The sequence below is a fragment of the Pipra filicauda genome, unplaced genomic scaffold (assembly GCF_003945595.2).
Source record: "Pipra filicauda isolate LSUMZ 115617 unplaced genomic scaffold, ASM394559v2 scaffold39_size4671491_pilon, whole genome shotgun sequence".
NCBI classification, from domain to species: Eukaryota; Metazoa; Chordata; class Aves; order Passeriformes; family Pipridae; genus Pipra; species Pipra filicauda.
The window spans coordinates 510,924-534,415 of NW_024104531.1; the positions used below are offsets into that span (position 1 = coordinate 510,924).

The following is a 23,492-nucleotide window of genomic DNA, read 5'->3' on the forward strand; positions in this document are numbered from 1 at the left end:
GACCCAAATACTGTGATGCTGTAATCTGTTCTCTCCAAAATGGTATTACCCATTCTGGCTAGTATTTCCATCCTGGCTGATAGCCTTGTAGCATCTCTAGACTTGCCATGGTTTTAATCAGAATACCCTTTCAAAGTTCCATAAGAATTTTTGCAGAGTTTAAAGTGTGACCAATGACTTCTTTCACAGTATAAATACAAAACATTCTTTTAGTAGGAAGCTGGGTAGAATAAGTTACCAGTAAGTGGGGAGAAAAAAGTAGAGTGAGAGAGAGACAAGAAACAAATTGCTTTGCAGGACATAGTACAACTGTAGAGTAAGATTAGTGGCAAACAGCTCATTGAATAAAATTTTCAGTAGTGGGAGGGGAGAAATAATGGAGTCTGAGAGAAGAGTATCGTTTGTCTTTGCCTCTTTAGTTTTGCTAGTTTAGTTTGGACTGCCTTTTCTTCCCCCCTCTGTGCTTCCTGATGAGCATGGACATGAAAATGACCCTTCCCTGGATAGTGTATGAGTCTCATTGTAACTTGCCTACATAAAGTTGGAAGACTTTTCTCGATCCTTACTAACGTTAATGAAATAGTTTCCAATGAATACTAACTGCTCTTTAATGTTGAGCTGCTGTAGCACATATTAGCAAAACATCTGGCAAACTTTACTTGGCTTATGACTAACACGTGCATTTTTGGGGAAGGCGGTCTGCTCATAAATGCCCTTTTTCCTGTCTTCACAAATTCCACCTGATTTCTGTGTCTCCCTTTCCTGTTGTGTGTGGTTTTGTGTTATTTTAATGTGTTTTCACTAACTCTTGTTCTGTTCTTTGACGTTACTGTCTATATCAATTTCTTGATCCTCCACATACCAAAAAGATTGGGGCAAAGACCAGCCTTCCCTGCCACATGTAAGGCATAAAATCCTCAATCTCACCAGTATGGCTACCAACATTATAGGTACATCTGAAAATAAATGGATTGATGCAACTTCTGGAGAACATGTTTCAAATGTTTCCACCATATCAACAAAAAGAGATTTCTCCAGCAGCCTTCAAAGTTCTGTGAGTATGTTTTTGAAGGGTTTGTGGGATTTGGGAGAAGGAAGAAAAAATGTAATGTCTTGGTAATGGGAGGATGGAGAAAAAGCAGTACAAGTAAAAATATAGGACACTGCAAATATGGAGATGTAGCTAAGTATGTGTTAAGGTAAATAAGATGTTTTAAAGACTTGCTACTGTCTATTCATGAGTGGACACCAGTAAATGATATTAAAACATGTGCAGACTATATTTTAACTAAAACATATAATGTGTTTTTTTCTTTAGAGAAGACTTTGACCTGTGTTATTAGCATAAATGGAAGTTGCAGCCCAAAGAACAAGCGTATACGAGATTTCAAATTACTTATAAATAACAACCCGCATGCCAAGGAGCTGAAATAGAAAGATCTTGGCTTCTGGCATTTTCTTGCAAACTAATGTTTTTTTTATTTCTGCAGCAATTCACAGTTGCTTATTGATTCCCTCAAATGCCTGTGGTTGCCTCATTATAAAATACACTCAGGAAGTTTTAGATTGTTTTGTATCTTTCTATGGAAAATGTTATAAAATGTTTCATGATGTATAGTTCCTGTCAGGGAAGATGTGTAACTGGATAAACTTCCAAAAAAAAAAAAGGAAAAAAAAAAAGACCTCTTTTTTTTTTTTTTTTTTAATTTTTCAGGATACAGAAACAAAATTGATAAATGGAACACAAGGAGATCTTGGCCCTAATGAACAAAGAGGTAAACCACTGTTGCTATTCATCTGCTAATTGTGTCATTTGCAACAAGCAGAGATGTTAAACCTGTAATAATTGCAAGCTTTATACAGTGGGTGAAGTGAGACCTTAATAAACTGAAAGCTAGACAGATACCACAGACATGTTGTTGCATCTAAACTGGGTGTAGTTTGCTTCCATGACATGCTAGGCAGTTTGAGAACTGACAAAAAAAGCTGTAACAAACCCCCCTGCCTTTTCATTAGTGTTTATAAATTTATTGTGTGGTAGGGGTGAAAGAGAAGAAAGCACACAATTTATTGTAATTGCTACTGCATTGTGTAGAGACTGAGTCAGTATTAGTATTGATTTATTTCAGTGCCCAGGAAGAGTGTAAAGAGTGTTCAACTTTTGGTATTCCCCCCCACCCTCATTTCAGTTGTGAGGTTTTAGGGATAGCAGCTGTTTCACTATTATTATTTTACTTTTATTCCTGGAGAATGATATTGATTATTCCTGTATGAATAATAATTACTTACAATACTGTGAGCAGTTATAACCTTACTTGACAACAGTGAGAGAAACCAGGTATGTATACTTCCTAATGGAATAATAATCCTTAAATAGGAACTTTGTGTTTCATTTTAACTTGAGTACACATGGTAATTTATAAAAGAATTCCCCCAAGATATCAGTTGCCCTCTGGAGATGCCTTTCTGATGACCTGAAATGGTGATTAGGCTCCTCATTCCAATGTGATATCCCAGTCAGGGAGGCTTAAATTAGACAGGGAGACTCTGAGTCCAAGTTTGACACTTCTACGATTGTTATAGTTGGACATTGTTAGTGATAAAATGAAATACTAATCAGTATATGATGTAACCTACTAAGGTTTTACTCGGTATTGCAGAGGCTTTTTGTTTTTCTGAAGTGATGTTGCTCGAGATGAGAGGACTAGCAAGTTTCTTATCCAGTGGTTATAATCTTAAAAAAAAAAGGCACCTCATTGACTTGTTTGTGTTCTTTGTATTTTTCAAATAGCATCTGAACCTATTTCTTTGAAAAACTTAAAAAGACGGTCACAATTTTTTGAACAAGGTAAATCAAAGAGCTAACATTTCATGTACTTCCATGAAATTGTTCCTGCTGCATACTCTTCCTAACAAGTCTGGTGCTGGGTGCTCCACCTCTTCAGCATTGTTCGTGGCAGTTATAATGAAGCAACATAATGAATTTCCCTTCTTTTCCCAGGGTCATCAGGTTATTCTTACAATTCATGGGTCTACCTTTGTGGTAATGGGTCTTTGTGTGTTCTTTTACATCTATAACTGTTTAAATCTCTTCTATGTCCTTCATCCTTTTTTTTTCCACTGGTTAGAAGTAAGAAGGATAGCACTCTTTGGTCTGGTTTGCTACTACCTACAAAACAGGAATAATGGTGAATATTCCAGCAGAGGTTTAGTGAAGATGTCAGAGCTGTTGATAAAATACGTAACTCTGGATTTGAGTTTATCTTGAGTTGCAGCTCTGTGCTTTCATGTAAATTGATGGAAAAAGGCCTCTGCTGGCTTTCCAGTCTGTGGTGATATCGCAAGATCCCAAGAAGACCGATATAAATTTTTAATTTAATATGCTAGCTTTTAAAGGCAGAAAATGAGGCACTCAATTTTGGTTTTGTAGGTTGCTTTTCAGTGTTCTGCATGTCACAGCTCACATACTTCCACTAATGTTATATGTCTTATGCTGTCTTCAGGCTATGTATGCCTTGCTGTTTTGCTGTAGCCTGGAAGAGGGAAATTCTGGCCCTTTGGAACTTCAGCTGAATTTTGCCAATGGTTTGAGTGGGGCCAGGATTTTGCCTTTAGTGGTGATGACTCTTTGACAAAAGTGACTGTGAAGTGCCACAGCATATATCTGTTTGTGGTTCTGTTTGCTTTTAAATACTTCTGCTGAATTGTGTCTGTATGGTGGTATTTTGTTGTTGGTTGTTTTGTTGGTGTTGGGGGTTTTTTTTGTTGGTTGATTTTTATTTTATGGCTGGCCAGAAAATTCGTTTTTATTTTAATTAGTTTTTTAGCAATATTTTAAGTATTTCATCTCTGCTTGAGGGGGAGAACAAGGTTGTGGTTCTAGACTGTACATTCAATATAGTTATGTTAATTTTAAGTTTTTGACACTTCGGCTTTACAGTTATATGAAAGATTCATCTTTGTAGACCCGTGCAGTTCAGCATAAACTTACAGGGATGAGAGAAGAGGGGAGCAAAGATAGGTGCTGTCTGTGCCTCCCTTTAGGATCTCCTGGCGCAATTGCAATAGATCAAGCTGTTTGTCCTGTTGCCGCTGTGGCTGTTCAGATCTGACAATGACAACAAAATTGTGCATATATAGAATGGACACTAGCCTCATTATCTTTTGTATCCGAAGTTTGACCTTTTTTCCACTTCATGTGGTCCTACTTCAGAAATCTGTTGTAACTTTTTGGTTTTATTGGAGATTAAACTTTTTAAATTTGGAGAGCTAGGTAACAATTACACTGTAAACAAACAAAAAAAGTGATATTGCTCGAGAAAGGATTATACTTAAATTTGTACTTCTCCACATTTTCTTGACTTTTAATATGTTAGCATAATACACGTCTCTCTCTGTTAATCATCTTGGCACAAGATGATTAAGTCCAAGTGTGATAGCCTCAAGTAGCATAAGGTTTGTGGTGAAAGGTGACAACTTCACTGAATTCAAGTGTGTGCTTTGGGGAGTGGGAAAGGAGGAAAGTTGGAAAGGAGAAATACATGGTTTTGTGGTAGAGAAGTTGCCAGTGGATGTCTCTTGGTCTTAATTCATGTCAAGGGCAGTAGGTGATTAGCTTCTCTACCTTGGTGCCACATTCTGGGTCATGCTAAACAGTTGGGTTTCACAGTAATAATAGGAGAGGTATAGTAAAGAGCCTCTATATTGCCACAGTTGGAGATGTACTGCTAATTCAAGCAATTGCTGATGGCACTTGTAAGCATGTAAAGCTTTTAAACAATTGTGCACATTTAGTTGAAAGCACCTAATAAATTCTGCCCCTGAGTAGGTTAAGTGGGGCAAATGCAAGCATGTCTTACTAAGGAAGCAAAAATTAAAACTGACTTGCCAAAGTTACACAAGTCTTGCAGTAGTTAGTATGTGTGGGTCTAATGATTTCTCTTTCTTGCCTTCCAAATCTCACAGGAGGCCCAGAGCCTGCAATGCCTGATGTAAGTGCTGTTTATGAACTACTGATTACTTCTTTAATCCTGGTCTTTTCAGGAAGCCCACTGCTTTCTGTTGCCTTTTATACTTCTTTAAAATTTTGATCAAATCTGAGAGTACTAAGATTTTCCAATTTGTTGCTCTCTGTCCGTTTGAAGAAAAGGCTAATTTAGGTCCTTGTCACTATAAAGTTCGAGTGTTTGTAATGGCTTCTATTTCTCACTTTAAAAATTATGTTTTAAAATGTAGAGTGTTGATTACACGGAAGAGGATAATATTATTTCATTTTTGTGCTATATTAGCTCCCAGTCCCATCCATTAGTGCTCCTAGTCGTCGGGTTTGGGATCAAGAGGAAGAGCGAAAACGACAGGAAAAATGGCAAAAAGAGCAGGACCGTTTATTGCAGGTATAATTGATCTTCATAATCATGGGCTGTCAATCCCTTGTGTGCAGCAACTGTTACGAAAGAAAAGTATCATGTGACCTCTGTAATTTTTCTTACTGATTGCCTGAGGAGATTCTCAGATATGTTTTCTGGGCTGCACATGCTAGCAGTTATTCAGAAAAAAGAGGACAATGCATTAGTGAGCTTCATAAAATCAAACCTAGAATGTGTATTCACTATAGCCAGAAGTGCTCAATCTTCACAAGGCTGGTATGTCCTTACTGGCTAAAGAATTTAAAGGATAAGTGAAGACATAAAGGGCAATAATCTTCACTTTTGATTATGAGTTTTATTTTTTTCCCCTTAGGAAAATTGCCTCTAGCCTGAGTTTTACCTTCAGTTAGCAATACTGCCTTATATTCGTATATGAAGAGGAGGCAGCTGGTGCCACGGTTAGGCGCCTGCTAGAATCCTGTCATTTAGCAATCAGCTAATCCCTTGGAATCAACCTGGTTCCCAGGACCTCTGTGAGTCAGAAAGCTGGACTTGCTAATGCAAAACCACCTTGATAACCAGTTGCTTGAGCTGGAGGAGAGTGTTGCAGAGGAAAGGGGCAATGTTTGTCATCTTAGAATAGCACAAAAAACCCAAGCATATGTCTCTGCAAAGACCTCAGCTCAATAAAGCATAAGCATGTTCAACCACGTTCAGAAAGACACATCTCTGCAATTTAAACTAAAGTTTGTTATCTGATGGCTAAGAGAGACATCAGTGAACATCATTTATTCTTCACAAGTTTAAAACTCTAAATAAGTTTGGTGCATTCAGCAAAAATTTGTGATGTCAAAGTACAGCGTAGCAACTCTGTTGCTTTTTTGGATGTTTGATCTTTTGTTGTTCCTTTTAGCTTACAAACTCTGCCAAGCAACAGCTGTACCTTCCTAAACTTATCTGTGGTCTCTGTTATGGTTTGGATGCTCCATTTGATGCCTGAAGATATGGCTTTAAAGAATGTAAACTTTGGCTCCCCTTTCTTGAGAGCAGACTCACCTATCTGCTATTACTTTTCTTTTCTTTGCTTCTTCTTTTTTAGTCCTGAAGTAGTAAATTTGGCAAGAGTAATAATCTTTCTCTTCCCTGTGATCCTAGTAAAGAATTTTTAAATACAAAGAAAGGAAGCAAAATCTCTCTTTGTTTATTTCCAGCATCTTAGAAGGAATACTTTTGACATCATTAAATATTTTGCTTTTCCCTAGATATAAGTGGTGACTGACAAAACCACCAAAACATTTACTGTATGCCTTGAGTAATGCTTTAAGACAGTATATCAATTTCATACCAAATCTAGTCATAAGACAAATTTGGATGTCCAGAAATTGGGTTTTTTTTAGGTAACGTTTCAAAAGAACCGAGAGTTCTTGCTCAGACCAAATCACTGCCTCATATTTCACTTAGTGATCACTTTATATTTACCATATTAATGTGTCCAGATCCAAGTTAAATATAATCACTCTGTCTTTCCAGAAATACCTTAGATAGCTGATTTTTTGTTCAATGGTAACTAAACTGGAGGACAGGGAATATAACAGATATGAGATCAGTTGTTGGGAGACTTACCATGTAATAAGCATGGATTCTCCAAAATCAATTATAGAACTCCTTTGAATTGTATTTGAGCCAGGACTTAATTTGTGGCAGACATAATGTTCGAGAGGAATTCATGCGTGTTTTTACAACCCTGGTCTGTTAAAAAACACATTTAAATACCAGTAGTAAATTTTAACGCAAATAAAAAATATCATGTTTCTTATTTGCATATTTAACTTCAATCTAACTTAACAGGAGAAATACCAACGTGAACAAGAAAAACTGAGGGAAGAATGGCTACGAGCTAAGCAAGAAGCAGAAAAAGAGAGCTCCAAGTATTTTGATGAGGTAGGCTATGAATAAGGCTTCACTGACTAGTTTCATGAGGACTTTTTTCCCTTATATGAGATGCATGCAAGTAGGCAAATAATTAATTTCTCTCTCATTTGTCTTCTCACTTTGGAAAACAAACTGTTGGCTATGACTTGGTAGAAAGAGGTTGCAAAAATGGGATGGAAAGAGTAAATGAGATGTTTTGAGATGATGAATTTGACCCTTTTACTTGTGGATTGGTTATGTAATTTACCACCAGAAATATGTTAGCAAAAAGTTACAGCATGTGTTAATTATTGTGGCCAGAAATGGTCACCTTTCCTGTTTATTTACCTGCCATGCTACTTGTTGAAATTCTGCTTCAGTACTTGATCATCAAGCATGTTCGTAAGTGCCTGATGTGTTACTGACAGCCAGTTCATCTTAGCTCTGATAAATTTACATACCAAATCAACTTCAGATTTCCTATCATATGTTTTAACACATTGAATGCATGTAGTTCCTATAGATGCTGACTTTTGTGGCTGTTGTTTATGGGAAGATGAACAAGTTTCTTCCTGAGTATGGGCACTGTCTGAGGTATCTCATCTTGATTGCTATGTGAGTGCTACTTCAGGCATCCAAGCTAGACTGGTTGTGTTTATAGTGATGAATAAATAGACAATAATTTAAGGCTTAGGACTTCAACAAGAAAGCTTTTTGAGCTGTTAGAGGACTTTGTTGTACAAGAATGTAAACCATTTCATATTTTTCCTATCATTAGAGGTTTTGATGGACCCATAAACATTATTCGGTCTCTGCAACTAAAACATCTTTTGACCACTGAAAAACCTTTTCTCATCTTTGAGAGAAGAGTCATAGGGTGGTAGGTCTGAGGCTTGACTTTGAAATGGTAGGAGAATGGAGGAGAGTAGGAGGTTCCTCCACATGAGGATTCATGTGAAATTCATTGGTTTGATATACACTTGCAGTGTATGTCTTTGTGTATACACTCTTAAGTAGGTCTCAGGTTTCTAAGTGAAAACAGTAGGGAGAAATGCTGGGTATCATGGAAGGGTTTGTTTTCCATGGGTATTTAAGTGGGGAAGGGATGTCTTGACATGTAAGTGATACTTTAGAAAGCAGAATGTTTCACATAGTTGTGGCTGCGCTGCCTCTAGCGCTTGCTAAGGCTGCTGTGTGGAATGAAGCTCTTGAGTTAGGAGAACATGTTAGCAGGCACTCAAAACATGAAACCAAAGTACACCCTGCATCTTGCACTGAGAGTGTCGGGGATGCTTTTCGCAGTCTTCTCTTATGGAATAAATTAACTTTTCTGAGTGAGCAGCCTATTTAAAAAATGGCTCCTTTCCCTAAAAACATTATTTTTTTTTCTTTGTTACAGGAGCAGACTGTTCTAACTTTAAATACGACATCTGTCACTTCTCGTGCTCCATCTGTGTCCAGCTGGAGAGCAAGCCCTGAAGCAAATATTCCTGAGGAGCCAGAAGGAGATGGAGGAAGAGAGCTGGCAGTGAGCTTGCTGCGTGAGGAAGAAGGAAGGAGGAGGCTTCAGGAGGAACGGAGGATCCAGGAGGAAGCAACCCTGCGTTTTGAGCAAGAAAAAAAACTCCAAGAGTTGGAGCTTGAGAGACAACGTAAAGAGAGGGAGCAGCAATATGCTGAGGAACAGAGGCGGTGGGCAGAGATGGAGGAACAGAAACGTCAGGCTGAAAGGCAAAGGGAGGTGTCAGTGGAGATGCCTCAGTACCAAAGGTGTGCACTTGTGATAGGATTTACTCTCTCTTCCTTCTGCAAATTCAAATATACTTCTAATGGGAGTGTGTCTGTCCTGGATATATAAGGATATTCATGTAAGTTTCATACTGTAATCAGTCAGTGCAAGATACTGTAGGAGAGTCTTTCTAAAGACAGAAGGATAAGGCATAACACAAAGTCTTGCCCTATGAATCAAGTGCTATATTAATCCACTTCAACTCTTTTTTTTTTTAAATGGGAAGTCTAAATACAGTAATTACAGCCAAATCAAAGATGACATGAAGCACTTAGTTGTGAACATTTTGTAAGAACTGTGCACAAGCCTGTAAACTGAGAGCCAGTGACTCAATATACAGGGTTTCAGAAGAAATACCAAGTTAATGCTTTTCCAACAAATGCATGACTGATTTTGCAGGTTTCTCTCTCATTTTAATTCAACAGTGTAACAATAAAGTTTAATTGCAATTTAACTACTGGGTTAACTTGTTAGTGAAGGATATCATGGTATGTGAGTGAACAGATACTGTCTTGCCTGTTAGAAATATCCGTTGCTCTCACTACCTTCTTCCACAGCTTGGTTTAAAAAAACGCAAGCAAACAAAAAAATCCCCAGTTATTAGTTTGCAAGTTTGTATTCTTGCCCAGAAGTTTTCAGACTAATGTCACAGGAAATTAATCTGTCTCAAACAGAATAAACCAGTAACTTTTTCGTATTTTGTGTGCATTTAGCTTACAGCCTTGTGTATGACTAGCTTTGTGGTTTCTCTTGAGGTTTTTCTCCTGTTCTTATGTAAGTAATAAGAGATGACTGAAGATAACGCATGGTATCAAGTTAAGTCTTAGGAAAAGATAATATGATTACAAAAATTGCATGTATTTGCAGAGGAGATTGTAAGACCTAGAGTTACTTTAGCTCATTCTAAATGACTGCTACTTGATATGCCTGCTGAGCAAAGCAGAGGCACAGTTGTTACAATGGCTGAACAGGTTCTTCTTGGCAACTGAGCCAGAATATCTCCACAGTTTTAGCTTGCCCCCGTTGCAAAATAATAGGGCTTTGCGTGGTAACTTATTAAGCTGCTGTAATATCTGCATATCTAAATCCTTGATATATGCTCTAGTCCATGGGAATTTCATTGCTTCTGAGGTTGCTGCTGCCAAAGGATGTGTTTTACTAAACATGGGTGGCTTTGCTTAACAGTAAAGAAGCAAGTTCAGTGAAACTGGACTTTAAAATATCTGATGTTAAATATTTGCTTTAAGATGATATTCAAGGATAGGACTTGAAATCTGAAATGTTATATAAACACCTGCAAGGGCATGATACGTGCTGCAAAGAGCACTGAGGTTGGGGACGGGCAGCTGAAGAGCATTGTCTGTGGAACTTAGTGAGTTTACAAACTGTACCTATACAATTTTCTAGAATATAAATGTAATTTTTAGGGAACTGCTGTGGTTGAACAAAATTTGCCTTCTAGCTTTGGAATAGATGAGATAATCACTGTTGTATACTGATGCTTGTAATTTTTGCAGCATCCTAAAGTCATAGATTTTCATGTTTCTAGTTAACGTACCTGAACTTTCTTAGTTTTCTCTATGCATACTTAGTGTTTGTTTAATTTCTAGAATATTTTTTTGTTTAATATGTATTTTCATTTGTCTTTATTTTGCCTCTAGACATTATGAGCGCTATGAAGTATCTAAAACAATAGAGGATCGAGCTGGCCATCCTCTCATTGACAGGTAATAATGAATAAATATATAGGCTGAAACATCTTCAGCAATAACCATTTTGACATGCTAGTTTTGTCACTTTGCAAAAATGTAATTTCTGGCAGTTTTTCTGATAACCTTTCTTTTTCTGTCTTCTTTTGTTGGTTGTATTTCTGATTGATAAAATTAAACCTCCTTAGAACTTTAACTGTTTTTTCTCTAGATTTTTTTTCCCCTTCAGGATCTATTTTGAATATTTTCAGTAGGAACTATTTATATGTATGTGTGTGTGTCTTTTTCTGTATATGAACATAATGTATCTTTTTTTCAATAGGCATTATGAGCGTTATGAAGTTTCTAAAACCATTGAGGAGCAACCTGACCAGTCATTTGCTGACAGGTGCGTGTGATACTGAATATCAGCACAGGACTGTAACATCACCATTTCTTTGTCAGAAGGCTTTTAAACTTCTAATAAACTTTATTAATGGCAGCATACGCTTTGGATTGCTGCTGTGTTTTGCAGTTTTTATGGCTTGTTTTCATATTGAAAAAACAAGCTGCCAAACTTTTGGCAAATGATACACAGTGTTGTAAGCAGCAGTTAGTCAGTGGTATTTTACTGGGAGAAACAGAACTGTAAGGAAGTAAATATGTGGGTGGTACTAGACTTACCCGGCTGGAAAATAATTTCAGATACAATTGTGCTTGTGTCATAACGTGCTATACAAACTAAGGTGCAATCATCCCAATCAGGGTTGTGCAACTTAAGAGAGACTTAAGAGAGAGTAAACAAGAAGGGAAGTTGGAGGCAGCAGCAGCATATTTATCAGGGAGATAGAAGATGTGCGACTTTTTAAGTTACACAAGTTATTTTTAAGTTATACTCTCTTACTTTACAAATCAAGTGGTTTAGATTGCATCTCACAATAGTTCTGAAAGATGACTTCTGTGTATTTGACCAGTTTTTGTAGTTGGAGTGAGCATACCTTGTTTATATAAAGAGGAACCCCAAAACTTACAGGGTACAACTCAATGGATCTGTTACTAATGAAAGATCTAAATTTAACTGCAGAAAGTGCCTGCACTAAATAGTTACATCTTGGATATATGTGTGACAAGGACACTCAGGTGCTAAAATCATCCTGGGCAAGGCTTTCCTGCTTTTTACAGCTCTCATTTACTACAGGTAGCTATGAAATTGTTGCATCTTTCCAAACAGATAATAAAAATAGGTCTGCACCATAGGACAGACAGTAAGAACTTATGGGAGCAAGAAATGTGATGTAGTTTATGCATCATTTGTCTATAGATAAAGGACAAGACTCCTTCAAAATGCTGCTATAAAGCCAATGCTGTATGTGTAAACGCATTAATGTAGCAGCTGTGAGTTGTGACTCGGCAAAGGATTTCTGTTCCTTTGTGAGTTATTTTAAACTAAAAAACTGACTGTATTACTTGAGACTAATAATTCAGCAGAGAGATGTTGCTGAAGGTGCTGCTCCATACTATTATAAAGCTAACTTTTTGCCATTTGTCTTGCTGTATATGACATTTGTTGAATGACATTTCTTGGTGAAAACTCATTAGAAAATTATGCTGGTGGGTGAACAAGAAATTTTCCAAGAACAATTTGCATGCAGTGTTTGAGGAGTTGTTTTGTTTATAGTCTGGTAGCAGTGCTAAAGTATCATTTAAGTTTCTCACAAAGCCAAATAATTTATAAATATGCTTTGAAAGTTCTCACTCCTTTGTCCAACTGTAGTCTTCACAAAGCTTCCATGGGGAAGGACTTTGGTTTTTATGTGTTTTTATTTAAGTAAATACAATGACCAGTCCCTTATACCTGAAGCACTGGGAACTTTCAGTACAAAATCTTAACTTTTAGTTGGTCATTACCTGTTGATATCTAAATATTGACATCTCTTTTCCCCTTAATATCCTTTTGGTCTTTCTTTGGATATTTTTGTCTCCTGTTTTAAGTACAGCATAAGTTGTTGATGGAAGGGATGGTGAAAAAAAAAGGGTCTGTGGATCTATGGTATGCAATGATAAGATCTTTGTCTGTGATGAGGTCTCCTAGTTAAGACAGAGAAATGAATGTTTTCTATATCCTTAGGAATAAGTCCAAGTCGACTTCAGAACTGAATGACTTCAACACAATCAGAAATGGTAAGTACTGTTTAGTTTCCGTTATTTTAAAATTTACTGGGGAGGGGGAAGCGTAGGAGAAAAAAATAAGATGTATTACACATAGTCATCCTAAGAAAATTAATTGTCAGAGTGCTTTTTGATAGCTATGTTGTAAATCAAATTCGTACCATGCCCTCCTTTAATGAATTTTCAACAGCAAGAGGAAATTCATATAATCAACATATAAACCTAGGACAAATATGATTAACTTCTCTATTGAAGACTGTAGCAGTGATTACGAACAGCTTTTAGATGCCTAAATTTTAATGATTGATATTTATGAGATTAAACCAATCATGTTGATACATCATTGAAGATGTGTATGTTTTTGATATGTTGACTCTGTCAACAAAAAAGATCTGCACATACCAAGATACTAGCATATTTAATACAACTGTTTGTCTTCCTTATTTCTGTTAGTAGGAGTAACAGAGCTAAAAGTCAGCTTTCAATATTATTACAGTGGCTTGTGTCTTGTATTCCAGTTTACTTAAATGACTTCAGTTATGTTAGAGGAATGTGTGTAAAGCAAACAAACAAACCAGATTTAAAAATATGTTACAATAGAAAATGCCTGCAAGATATTCCTGTGTCTAAAACATGGTTAAAAAAAGTCGTAAGTAATCAAAGAAAAGTAAATGTTGTATTAGAGGATATATTGCAGATTTATGATGTTGCTTTCATACATTAAGGCATGGTCATTGAAACTTAAGAGCAAGTAAACTCCCACAATATTTTATAATGGTAATATTGATATAATATATTGCTATAGTGATAACAATAAATCTAATAGTCAGAGCACTATTTAAAGGATGGAAATTTCAATTGAATGACTTATTGCTCAGTAATTTTCTTAATTAGTCTTCCTGTAAAGAATGGCTACTGGATCTAGGAAGTAAAAAATTGTTGCCTTCTGATATGTCAATACCTATTGGAGAAAGATGGTTTATTTATTTCCACTTCCAAATTTTCAAAGGCTATCTATACTATAAATCTCATTTCAACTGAGCAATTAACACAACATCCAAATAATAGAGAAGTTATCTGAAGGATTTCCCTCTCCCCTATATATCTATCTAAGGCAAGATAAGCACTGTGTTTAGTGCCTTGAATGAGGAAAGAAGTTCTTGTAAACAGAGACAACTTATGGAAGAAGAGAGTATGAACTCTTAAAGGAAAGGAAGGTTTCCCGCTATTCAGCTGTGTATTTTATACATGGTTCAGTTTGTATTAGAGGAAGAGTCCAAATTATGGCACTAAGAGACCACGCCCTTTTAAAAGTACATGTGTGTATATATATATATGTACAAGGAAATATCAATGCGTATACACTTAAGAAGTGAAAGAAAATACTCGTATTTAAGTTAAGGATTATGTAAAAGGCCACATTAATGGAAATACAAATTAAAAATTTATAATAATGTATTGCCAAGTTTGGTACAGGTTACCCATCTGTAAAACAGAACCGGAGAAACTTGTAAATATAGTGAAGAAGTGTAGCTTTTGGAGTTCTAGCCAGAGCTCTGACACCATGATAACTACTTTTGTGCCTTAAGGTGTCTGGCTGAAGTTTGCACATGTTGTCCACACAGGTACCCAGAGCAGGTTTTCGGAGAGGTCCTGGAACACGGGTGAGTCACAGAAGAAGTCTCAGAAGGAACAAAACCTCTCTGCAGCAGAGTTGGAGAGACAGCAAATCCTTCAGGAAATGAGAAAGAAAACATCTCTACACACAGACAGCAGCTGGATAAGGCAGCGCAGTTCCAGTGTACATAAGGAGCCCATTAGTCTGTACAGCAATAGTATGAGGAGGTAGGAATCACATTAAAAATTAACTTTGTCTCTCATCAAATATTTTTGTTTGGTTATTCTGAACTTCAGGTTGTATTACAGAGCACAGAGAGCTGTGAAATGCTGTAAGGTAAACTGCATAGCAGCACAGATGGAAGAAAGTAGCTATATTACAGCTGGGATTAAGTGGTTTTTTTGCAAGTAAGGAATGTGAATATACCCTGTAAATAACTCAGCTGCTTATTTTGTGGTTGGTATAGCAGCAATAGAAATCAGTGGTGTGCCTTGTCATTGACAGATGTGCTTAAGAATTTCAGCATAACAATTTACTGTGGAAATTAATTATTATGGCTAAGGTGTATACCTTTTTTAATGTAGAAATATGTCAGAAAGTTTGGATGGGTTTTTTTTTTCTTTATTTAATGCATGAATGTTAGATTTGTCACTTAGGAAACAGCCGAGTTATCAGTCAGGAGAGTGTTTGGCTATTCGACCAACACCTTGTGCCTAGGTGATGCTATCCGGACTGGGTGGATTGTTACTTTCAATCTGGTATCCCATGGAGAAAACAAAAACAAACCTGGTATCTGAGGTCTCTTGCTGTTCTGTGGATTTTGATACAGTTCACTCTGATAAAGCTGCAGTGAAGAGTGTTTTGCTTTTATCAAGTAGTCATTAAGTGCCACCTCTCTTTTGCCTCACCTGCTTTTTCCCATGAGAACTAGGGCTGGGCACAAAGGATAATTTGCTACTCATAGATTTTAAATTAGTGTGTGAAGAACATTGCTCAGAGTGATCGGACAAACATATTCATGCTAGAAAGTCTTAAAGATGCTAGGATAGTGATTTTCTCTTTTAAAAAATCAGAATATAGCTCTTTTGCTCCAGCCGTACTGCCATTTACATTTGAGATACGTGTACCTCTGTTGCAGGGGGGAGTCTTTGGACAATCTTGATTCTTCAAGAACAAGCTCGTGGAGGCACCACTCATGGCTGAACCAGTCTGCCTCCTCTTCATCTCTATCTTCTAGTCAAGATTTTAGTCGTCCGGTGTCCACTTCAAACCGAGCCTACATGTGCACTCCTTCCTCCAGCAAAGCCCCTCCTGTGGCCACCTCGGCGAGAGCCCCATCCGTGTCTCAGACAGCCCCTCGGGCTCAGTCTCCCCTCTCTGCTTCCCAGCCAGGGTCCCAGACACGCAGCAGGTGAGTGTGTACCCTTTTACTGGGAAGGTACGAATTCTGGGCAGTGCTAAAGAGCATGTATATGGTGGTCTACAGCAGCATTCTTGTCCATAATGTAGATTAACAAGTACCTGGAGTTTTCTGGCTGGAGGGGACAGTGGAAATACAGGTTCATATTACCTCCCTACTCCAATCACTCAAAAAATTCCACGATTTTGTCATCACTGCTTGACACTGGTTAAAAAAACAAAGGAACTGGAATAATAAATCTGCAGTCTCTGAGCTGTGTGTTGGTTACCAAAATGATTAGTCAAAGCCTATTCCAGATGGCATTTCTGACATTTATTTTCCTTGGTTTGTTTTAACAAAAGATTCCTGAAACCCACGCTTTATGACCCTCATTTTGGTCTCTCTTCCCCCCTTCTTGGCATGTGGCCAATATCATCTTGAGGAGCACTCAGGAATGCTCATAACCCGTGACCCTGGAGAATTACAGAGTAGGATGTTGGTTTTAATCTAGGAGGAGAAAGCAAGAATTGCAACATATTTTGAAAAAAAAAAAGAAAAGGAATTCAGTTGCGGTACGGTAGATAACTTTGCTGTTTTACGTACTTGAGACATTTTAAAAATACTTTGGGAGAAGACTACAGAGAATCATCCCCACACAATTATGTGTTATATATAACAACAGTGAACACTACTTCACTAGCTCTTACACTTCTCAGGCACTTGTGATTGACTTTTTTGGTTGTTGTTTTTTAAAGCAAGGCTTTTATGTTCTATATAATGTAAGAAAATTACCTTAACCATGTTTTTCTTTCTTGTTCTCACTTCCATTTCCTAACATCTTGGTAGATCTATGGAAACTGACCTCCATAGGGCTTATGTTCAAGGAGTTAACATAATATGATATGTCCAGGCCTAGCCTTCTTTTATCTAACAAGGTGCAGATGGTGGGTCTTGGCCTTCTGAATAGTTCCCCACAAATAAGAAGACAGGAGCACAAAACCTGTGTGCTTACTCTCCAAACTTAACAGTACACTTTTTATTTGTAGGAGCTATTTTATACAATGAAATATCTGCCAAGAATGTGACAGAATTTCTTAATTTGTTCCTATGTAAATTTGATCTAAATTCTAACACTTCAGCTTTCCCTAGCTTTCAGATCTATTGTAAATAATATTAATTTTCAGTTTATTTTCCCCAAGCAGCATAATAGTCCACTTTTTACCCATATGTTTTTTATTTTTAATTTCAAAAAGTATTTGTTAACTTTTCTTTGTCTTTTACACCTTCTCAAGCTGGTTTTAAGGTTTTTCATTCTATATTTAGGTCAGTCAGTGGGAAGAAAATCTGTTCATACTGTAATAACGTTCTGGGCAAAGGAGCAGCCATGATCATTGAGTCTCTTGGTCTTTGTTATCATTTACATTGCTTTAAGGTGAGAGCTGGGAGTCACATCATGAAGGAACAGGAACTAATCAGGAGCACGCATGGCTACTCAGTGTTATGCTCACAGGGGGTCTTACTAATCACCTGCTTTGCCTTCTACTCTTGACAGCGTGGTGCATGCATATTTCCATGAGGCAGTCCTGTCTGCAGGCATTTAGCACTTGACTCTAGAAGTGTTTCTTAAATGCCAGAGCTAAGAAGCAGGACTTTGATAAGTAAGATGAGCACTTTGACTGTGAGATCAAAGTTCGTTCTTCTTTGAACGGGCAGCAAAATATCAGAAGATGCTGAACCACTTCTCGCAGAGAAAACGGCTCCTCTAATAAAAAATAAAATCTCAGCCTGGACCTGGCAATTGAATCATTTAAGAGGATCCATCCTTTCTAAGCTAATCTCAGCAGACAATGTTTGCATGGTGTTTTCCAGGTAAAGACATGTTTGCAGAGTTCAGCCTGGCAGGATAAAACTGAGAACCAGACCAGAAGCTGTGTTTAGTGCTACTCAGCCATGGTCAGAAACTAGGAATATAAGGTCATGCTTGGCACTGAGACATACTTACACGATTTCCCATCAGCTTGGGGCATATGCAGAGCTGAAAGAATAAATGCCTGCCTGCAAAAGATGGCAAAGCAGTCCTAGTTCCCCTGGCCTTGGACCAGATAAGGAGTTAGACTCTGATTTGAAGATGCTGTTGGACCCTACTTCTTCCATGACTTCAAGAAAGAGACTTCTGTGCCTGGTTCAGAACACTTGTCTTCTGTGCCCAGCTCAAGTGCATCACCTGGAGTATTACGAGGGATTGACTCAAAGATCTTCCTGGTCCTGCCTGCCTGAGCAGGAGAGACAGGACTAATCCGTGGGGACTGGTTGCCATTCCCTTTCTGCAAGACGTATTCTGGGCAAGGGAGTCCACCTGTAGCTCCTAACCTACACAAGAAAATACCAAGTTTCTGTTTTTCAAATTTCTGAAGATTAATGAGCTGTTGAACAGACTGACATCCAAAAGATTCATTACTTGGTTAAGCAGGGAAACTATCTGTGCTTTGTAGAATCAGTAAAGGGAGTGTTATGTTTTGGGTTACATTCCTTCCAGATGTGGTTCATATTCACAGCAAATACATGTTTAGCTACCATAGCTAAATAGTTTGATGTTAGCATGAAAGCAGTCAAGCCCCTTATGTGTTTATGAAAGAAAAATTAAATCAACCCCATCTCTCCAAATCAGAACTTGTTTTGATGTTGCAAATCCAGGAAATTGGGAGTGCCTGAGTATTTGCTGCTTTGAGTGCCAAAGGACTGAGGACACCAGCAGCATGTAGTGCCACATGGAAATCTGCAAGTAACACACCCAGGTGTTCTGTGCCAAAGTTACTGTTGCCATCTAGAGAACAAATTTTTTTCGTGCCAAGCCAGAGTCCAAAGTTCAAATTAAATTTAATGAACTAATCTCTAAAAACCGTCTGCTTTATGTTTGCTTAGTTGGTGTATCTCTGCTATTCATTGTCCAGTCGTCACCTTTAAATACTTTCTTAGGGTTGGTTGCATTTTGATCTACTAATTGTTATATATTTGCTTCTAGTTGATTGTGGGTTTATGGGTCGAGCTTTGTTGAGCTTAATCTGAGCTGCTTTTGAACAGCATTTTTGTTTCTTAGTATTTTGAAAGAAGTTCCTAATTATTTATCTATGACACAGTGTGTTGCCTGTGGATGCGACCTTGGTGGATCCCGCTCTGGAGCTGAAGTTAGGATCCGAAACAACAAACTCTTCTGCAACGACTGCTATATCAGACTTAAAAGTAAGGCAATCCAACTGCAGTGTGCATGACTGTAGTTCTTCTCTGTGCTGTACAACTTGATAGCTTTTATGTTTAGCTTTCATTTGGTATATTAGTAATAGGTTCAGCAAGATCTGATTGCCAGTTTCTGTCTGTTGTAGGGTAGCCATTCCTAACTTTTGCTTGCTGGTAGCTGATTTTACCACCTTGTTATTAGGCAGCTTCAAACAGACAGCATGGTATAGCCATCTTCCTTTCTTCATAGATGTGAGAAAATGGTGTCAGGGAGTTGTCAGGTGCTAAACAGGCTTGTCTTGATAACAGAGAAGCCTTTTTGAAAAAGTGTCAACATTTTTTTTAAAAAGTAATCTGAAATATGTGTTTAATTCAGTCCTAATGCATACCTGGAAAGCTATTAGTTTATCCTGTGCAGGTGGCACAAATGCTGGTTTCTTTTTGCAATGCTATTGTTATTGGAATTATAGGTCTGTAATTGGTTATTCATTTAGGTACAAGTTCAGGAGGAATTGATTTACTTACAGATCTTAATTAAAAGGTGCAGTATAATTTTTTTCCTTTTTATGGTTTGCAGAATTTTGATTTCCTGGAGCATGATGTTAAGGCTTTGTATAGTGGTGTTGAGGTCCTTTTTTCTGCTGTCATAGATGATGGTAGACATCCTCCTAATTTTGACAAGTCTTGAGAGTTTTATATGGCTCTTTTTTGTTTAGCAAATATGTAATTCTCTAGGATGATAAATTTCAGGGAAGGGAAAGCATTTCTGAATTACTTCTTGGGAAACATCTCCCTGTTTCTTTATGAGCCCAGCACATTTTTCTCACAGTGGACCAGAGGGCAGTGAAGGGAACGGGGATACTCATGCTACAGCATTTCAGCAAGAATTGGGCAGCTGCTGGCTGAGAAACCTAGTTCAGAAAAAGAGAAGCTCTGCATCTGATGCTGTTGCTGTTTTCAGGCTCTTTTTGGCTTCCAGGAAAAAGGGGAAGTCACAGAAATGATTGTGTGGTGCCCAAGCTAAAACCAGAAAACTTCACACCTTGTGAGGCTAACAGTGCATTCACAGAGGCTAATGTTGAGTGCAAGGATTCCACTGTGATCAGTGGAAGGAGGAGGAGAATCACCCCTTTCCATCTGGAGGTGATCCAAAGCGCTGGGTCATATCTCTGAGTTAATGTTTGGAGAATGTCTCTCCTTGATGGCAGGACTACACTGAAGTGATTGTGTTCCTGTTTGAAGCACCCAGATTTGTGGGAGATTCACTCTGGAGCTTGCTCATGTTATTTTTATCTCTGTCTTTTCTTTTGAGGGGAAAAATTGCTGAATGACTTGAATAAGTAATTTTATCAAAGATGAATTGCTGTTTAGTCTGTCTTTGACATTACAGCCCATAAAGTCACAGCAGTGCCTTTCAGAAGCAGAGCTGATCTGTAAAGAAATGGTTCTATTCCCTTCCCTTCAGACTGCATCTACTTGGGCCAGTGGGTACCTCAAAACATAATTGAGATACAAGTAAATCGGGAATTGTTCAAACTTGTAGGTACAGAATAAAGTATTTAAATTAGTGATGAGTAATTGAAATCGGCTATTTGAATAATACAAAAACCAACTATGCAATTACTGCAGTGAAAATGTATTGGCAACACAGCACTGGTCTGTGATGCAGGTTACTTTTTTTTGCAGTTGTCATTTGTCATCAGCCCGGCTAATTATTCATTAGTTTGGAACGTGAACATATTGGCAAAAAGGTTTGATAAACTGTAGGGTTATTAATATTCACTGTGCAATGTTATGGTGTGATATTTTTGCACATTTTAATGTTAATTTTGTGGTTTGAACTTGGAACATTGTGGCAGAACACAAGTGTATTGACAGATGCCCACAAAGATATGCAGAGAGATAATAAAAAAAAGTTCTTTATGTTGTAACAGGTATTTAGCAAATTTCAATTTCATTATTGAAGGGTAAATTTAGAAAAACTGTCACACTCTCTCTATGCTAATGCTAAAAATAGTTCTTAGAAACTTGGTAAGGTGCATGTTCTGTGGAATATTACTTGGCCTGAAATAATTGCAGTGCTATAATTGGATTAAACTCAAATTTGTATTTTTCATTAAATTTGGATTGCTTGATTCAGAATGTATACTTCAGTTTGTGTTACAATTTTCAATAAGTATTGGAAATACCGTTTTCTGACTATTTTAAACTTGGAAATGTTAATTGTTGTCAAGAAGGTTCTTCAGTTACTAGACTTTACTTACCAATTTCTTCTGTCTCTCTCTAACAGCTGGACAACCAACCTCCATGTGAAGCAAATGAAGATATGAAACCACTGTTGCAAATAAAAGAAGAGGTGATTGCTGCTGATGTAGATCTATAAATATATATATTGTGTATGTGTGTTTTTTCTAAGAGTAACTCTTGCTTGTCTAGTCTTCATAGCAATACATTGTATTCTTCATATAACTATTTTTATTTATAAGAAAGTAATTGCAGTAAGGAAATATCTGGGAGAAATACTTTCACATTTTCAGCTTCAAGTACTGAGAGCAAAAGAGAGAATACCTATATTTTCAGTAATAACTTCAAAATATTTTTGAGGCTTATAATCAACTAGTTGACTTTCCAATGGTATATGAAGAGGGTATTTTGTTTCTAAGCTCTTGAAATGAGCATTAGAGAAATAGCTAATATAAATACATTTTTGCAATTGCTGTCTTTATTTTTTGACATATACTGAAAGTGAATTCTCTAGGTTAATATGAAGCTGCGTTTAAATGCACATGAGTGTGTTTGCTTTCCATATGCTGGTTTATAAAATTATGTGCTTTTTTGAAACTTAAATACAAAGAATAACCTGTTTGCTCAGTGGTGTTGGCATAATATTCTGTGGAATCCATTTAAGGGGGAGAGTTTTCTTTTCCCATTTGGAAAATGTAACTTTTTCCTCCACAAACTGAGTGGAGAATGGTTGTTGAATAACAGTCAATTTGTAAATAAAAATTCTGATGTTGCATTTATTAGAAGCTTTTTTTTTTTCTCTTCAGCTAAATATGTCTAAGGTAATGTGTTGAAATACAAAATTGTTTTAATTTCATCTCGGGGAAGATATTTAAGTTGTTCACCTATATATGTGCAAGAACAATAGTTCTTGCTTTTCTCTTTTCCCATGTAGTCAATGCCAAATTCTTTGTGTAGATCTCTCATCAACCTCCTCATGCTTTTTCCCTTCAGCATTCAGTAAAAGTGACGAGACTGTGTGCTCCTTCCTGAAACACAATTGGAAGAGGTGGATGTTCTCCAAAACTTCTCTGCTGTGGCTAGAAAATATATTTTTGGGTTAGGTTCTGCTCCTCATGAAAACGTAGTTGGAATGTGTGCTGCGTGTCCATATCCTTGGAAGCAGTGAAGAAAACATGGGATGTAGATCAGAGGAATTTGGGGGAGCATTTTGTGGATGAAACCAAGGAAGAGGACAGCTGGGAGGTGTAGGAGGGCTTCTGAGTATGAGCTTGTACATGGCACCGTGAAGAGCTGCATGAGGCTTCCAAAGCAGTTTAGGGTGCTCCTTCCTCTCAAGGGATCTTGGGGGTGGATAGGAGAGCTAGCAGATTGGGAAGAGAGATTGTGGCCTTGATCCTGAGGGCAACAAAGGAGGATCATGCTGTTTTGGTGTAATGGAAGAACTTCATCTGTGTGGGTCTCCTGTAACTTCTCCGGCTTGTAGCTCTGCATACCTCCTGTTTTCCTTTGGTTTATTGATCTTTCCTCTGAACAGATGGGTGCTGCCCTATGCCAAGGAACTCCCAGCTAATAAATTCTGAATTACAAAGTGCCAAACATTATTTTTAATTTTTTCCTTTAAAAAATGTCATAAAAATCTAAAATGCCTCATCAACCATGCCCACCTTTGTGACTTGGCCTTGGATTTTGGTATTCAGTTAAAGTAGACTGGTAAAGATATTTAATTTGGTTTCTTCTGTTGTGGTAAGTAATGACATGGTAGACCACAGGTGAGAACATATGAAGACCCTAGTCCTCAAATACAGAGTATGGATAGATAGTCACACTGCCTGCTCCCACAGCTCTGGGAGCCTGGGATCCTCTCTGCTGCCTGTGGAAGATGCTTGCTTCCCTGAGAGCTATTCAGACAGAATAGGAACCCAAACTAGGTGCTGTGCAGATCTGGCCTTCCGTTAAGGCACATACCTGATGGAGATGGAGTGGATGCCGCCCTACACTGTAGTTTTCAGACTTCTTTTATTGTAGGCAGCATCAGATTATGAACCAGTGCTTCTCTCTCACCCCCTCCAAA

At 37.6% G+C, this 23,492-nt stretch overlaps 1 protein-coding gene across 13 annotated transcripts in view; it reads left to right on the forward strand.

The window, feature by feature from the left end:
* Positions 1–22,197, forward strand: part of LMO7 (LIM domain 7) — a 128,857-nt gene extending 106,660 nt beyond the window's left edge. For 8 of the 13 annotated variants that reach the window (XM_039385157.1, XM_039385150.1, XM_039385149.1 and 5 more), the window contains 15 exons: positions 870–1,054; positions 1,715–1,775; positions 2,792–2,848; positions 4,966–4,991; positions 5,289–5,393; positions 7,215–7,307; positions 8,677–9,047; positions 10,728–10,793; positions 11,098–11,163; positions 12,883–12,935; positions 14,549–14,768; positions 15,680–15,952; positions 17,264–17,372; positions 19,078–19,180; positions 21,465–22,197. In XM_039385157.1, coding sequence (XP_039241091.1) covers positions 870–1,054; positions 1,715–1,775; positions 2,792–2,848; positions 4,966–4,991; positions 5,289–5,393; positions 7,215–7,307; positions 8,677–9,047; positions 10,728–10,793; positions 11,098–11,163; positions 12,883–12,935; positions 14,549–14,768; positions 15,680–15,952; positions 17,264–17,372; positions 19,078–19,180; positions 21,465–21,487 — 1,811 coding nt within the window. In that variant the 3' untranslated portion in view covers positions 21,488–22,197. Of the gene's footprint in view, positions 1–869; positions 1,055–1,714; positions 1,776–2,791; positions 2,849–3,001; positions 3,044–4,965; positions 4,992–5,288; positions 5,394–7,214; positions 7,308–8,676; positions 9,048–10,727; positions 10,794–11,097; positions 11,164–12,882; positions 12,936–14,548; positions 14,769–15,679; positions 15,953–17,263; positions 17,373–19,077; positions 19,181–21,464 lie in introns of all 13 variants that reach the window. The other 5 variants (XM_039385151.1, XM_039385155.1, XM_039385152.1 and 2 more) reach the window with 5 other exon arrangements.
* The last annotated feature ends 1,295 nt before the right edge of the window (positions 22,198–23,492 follow it).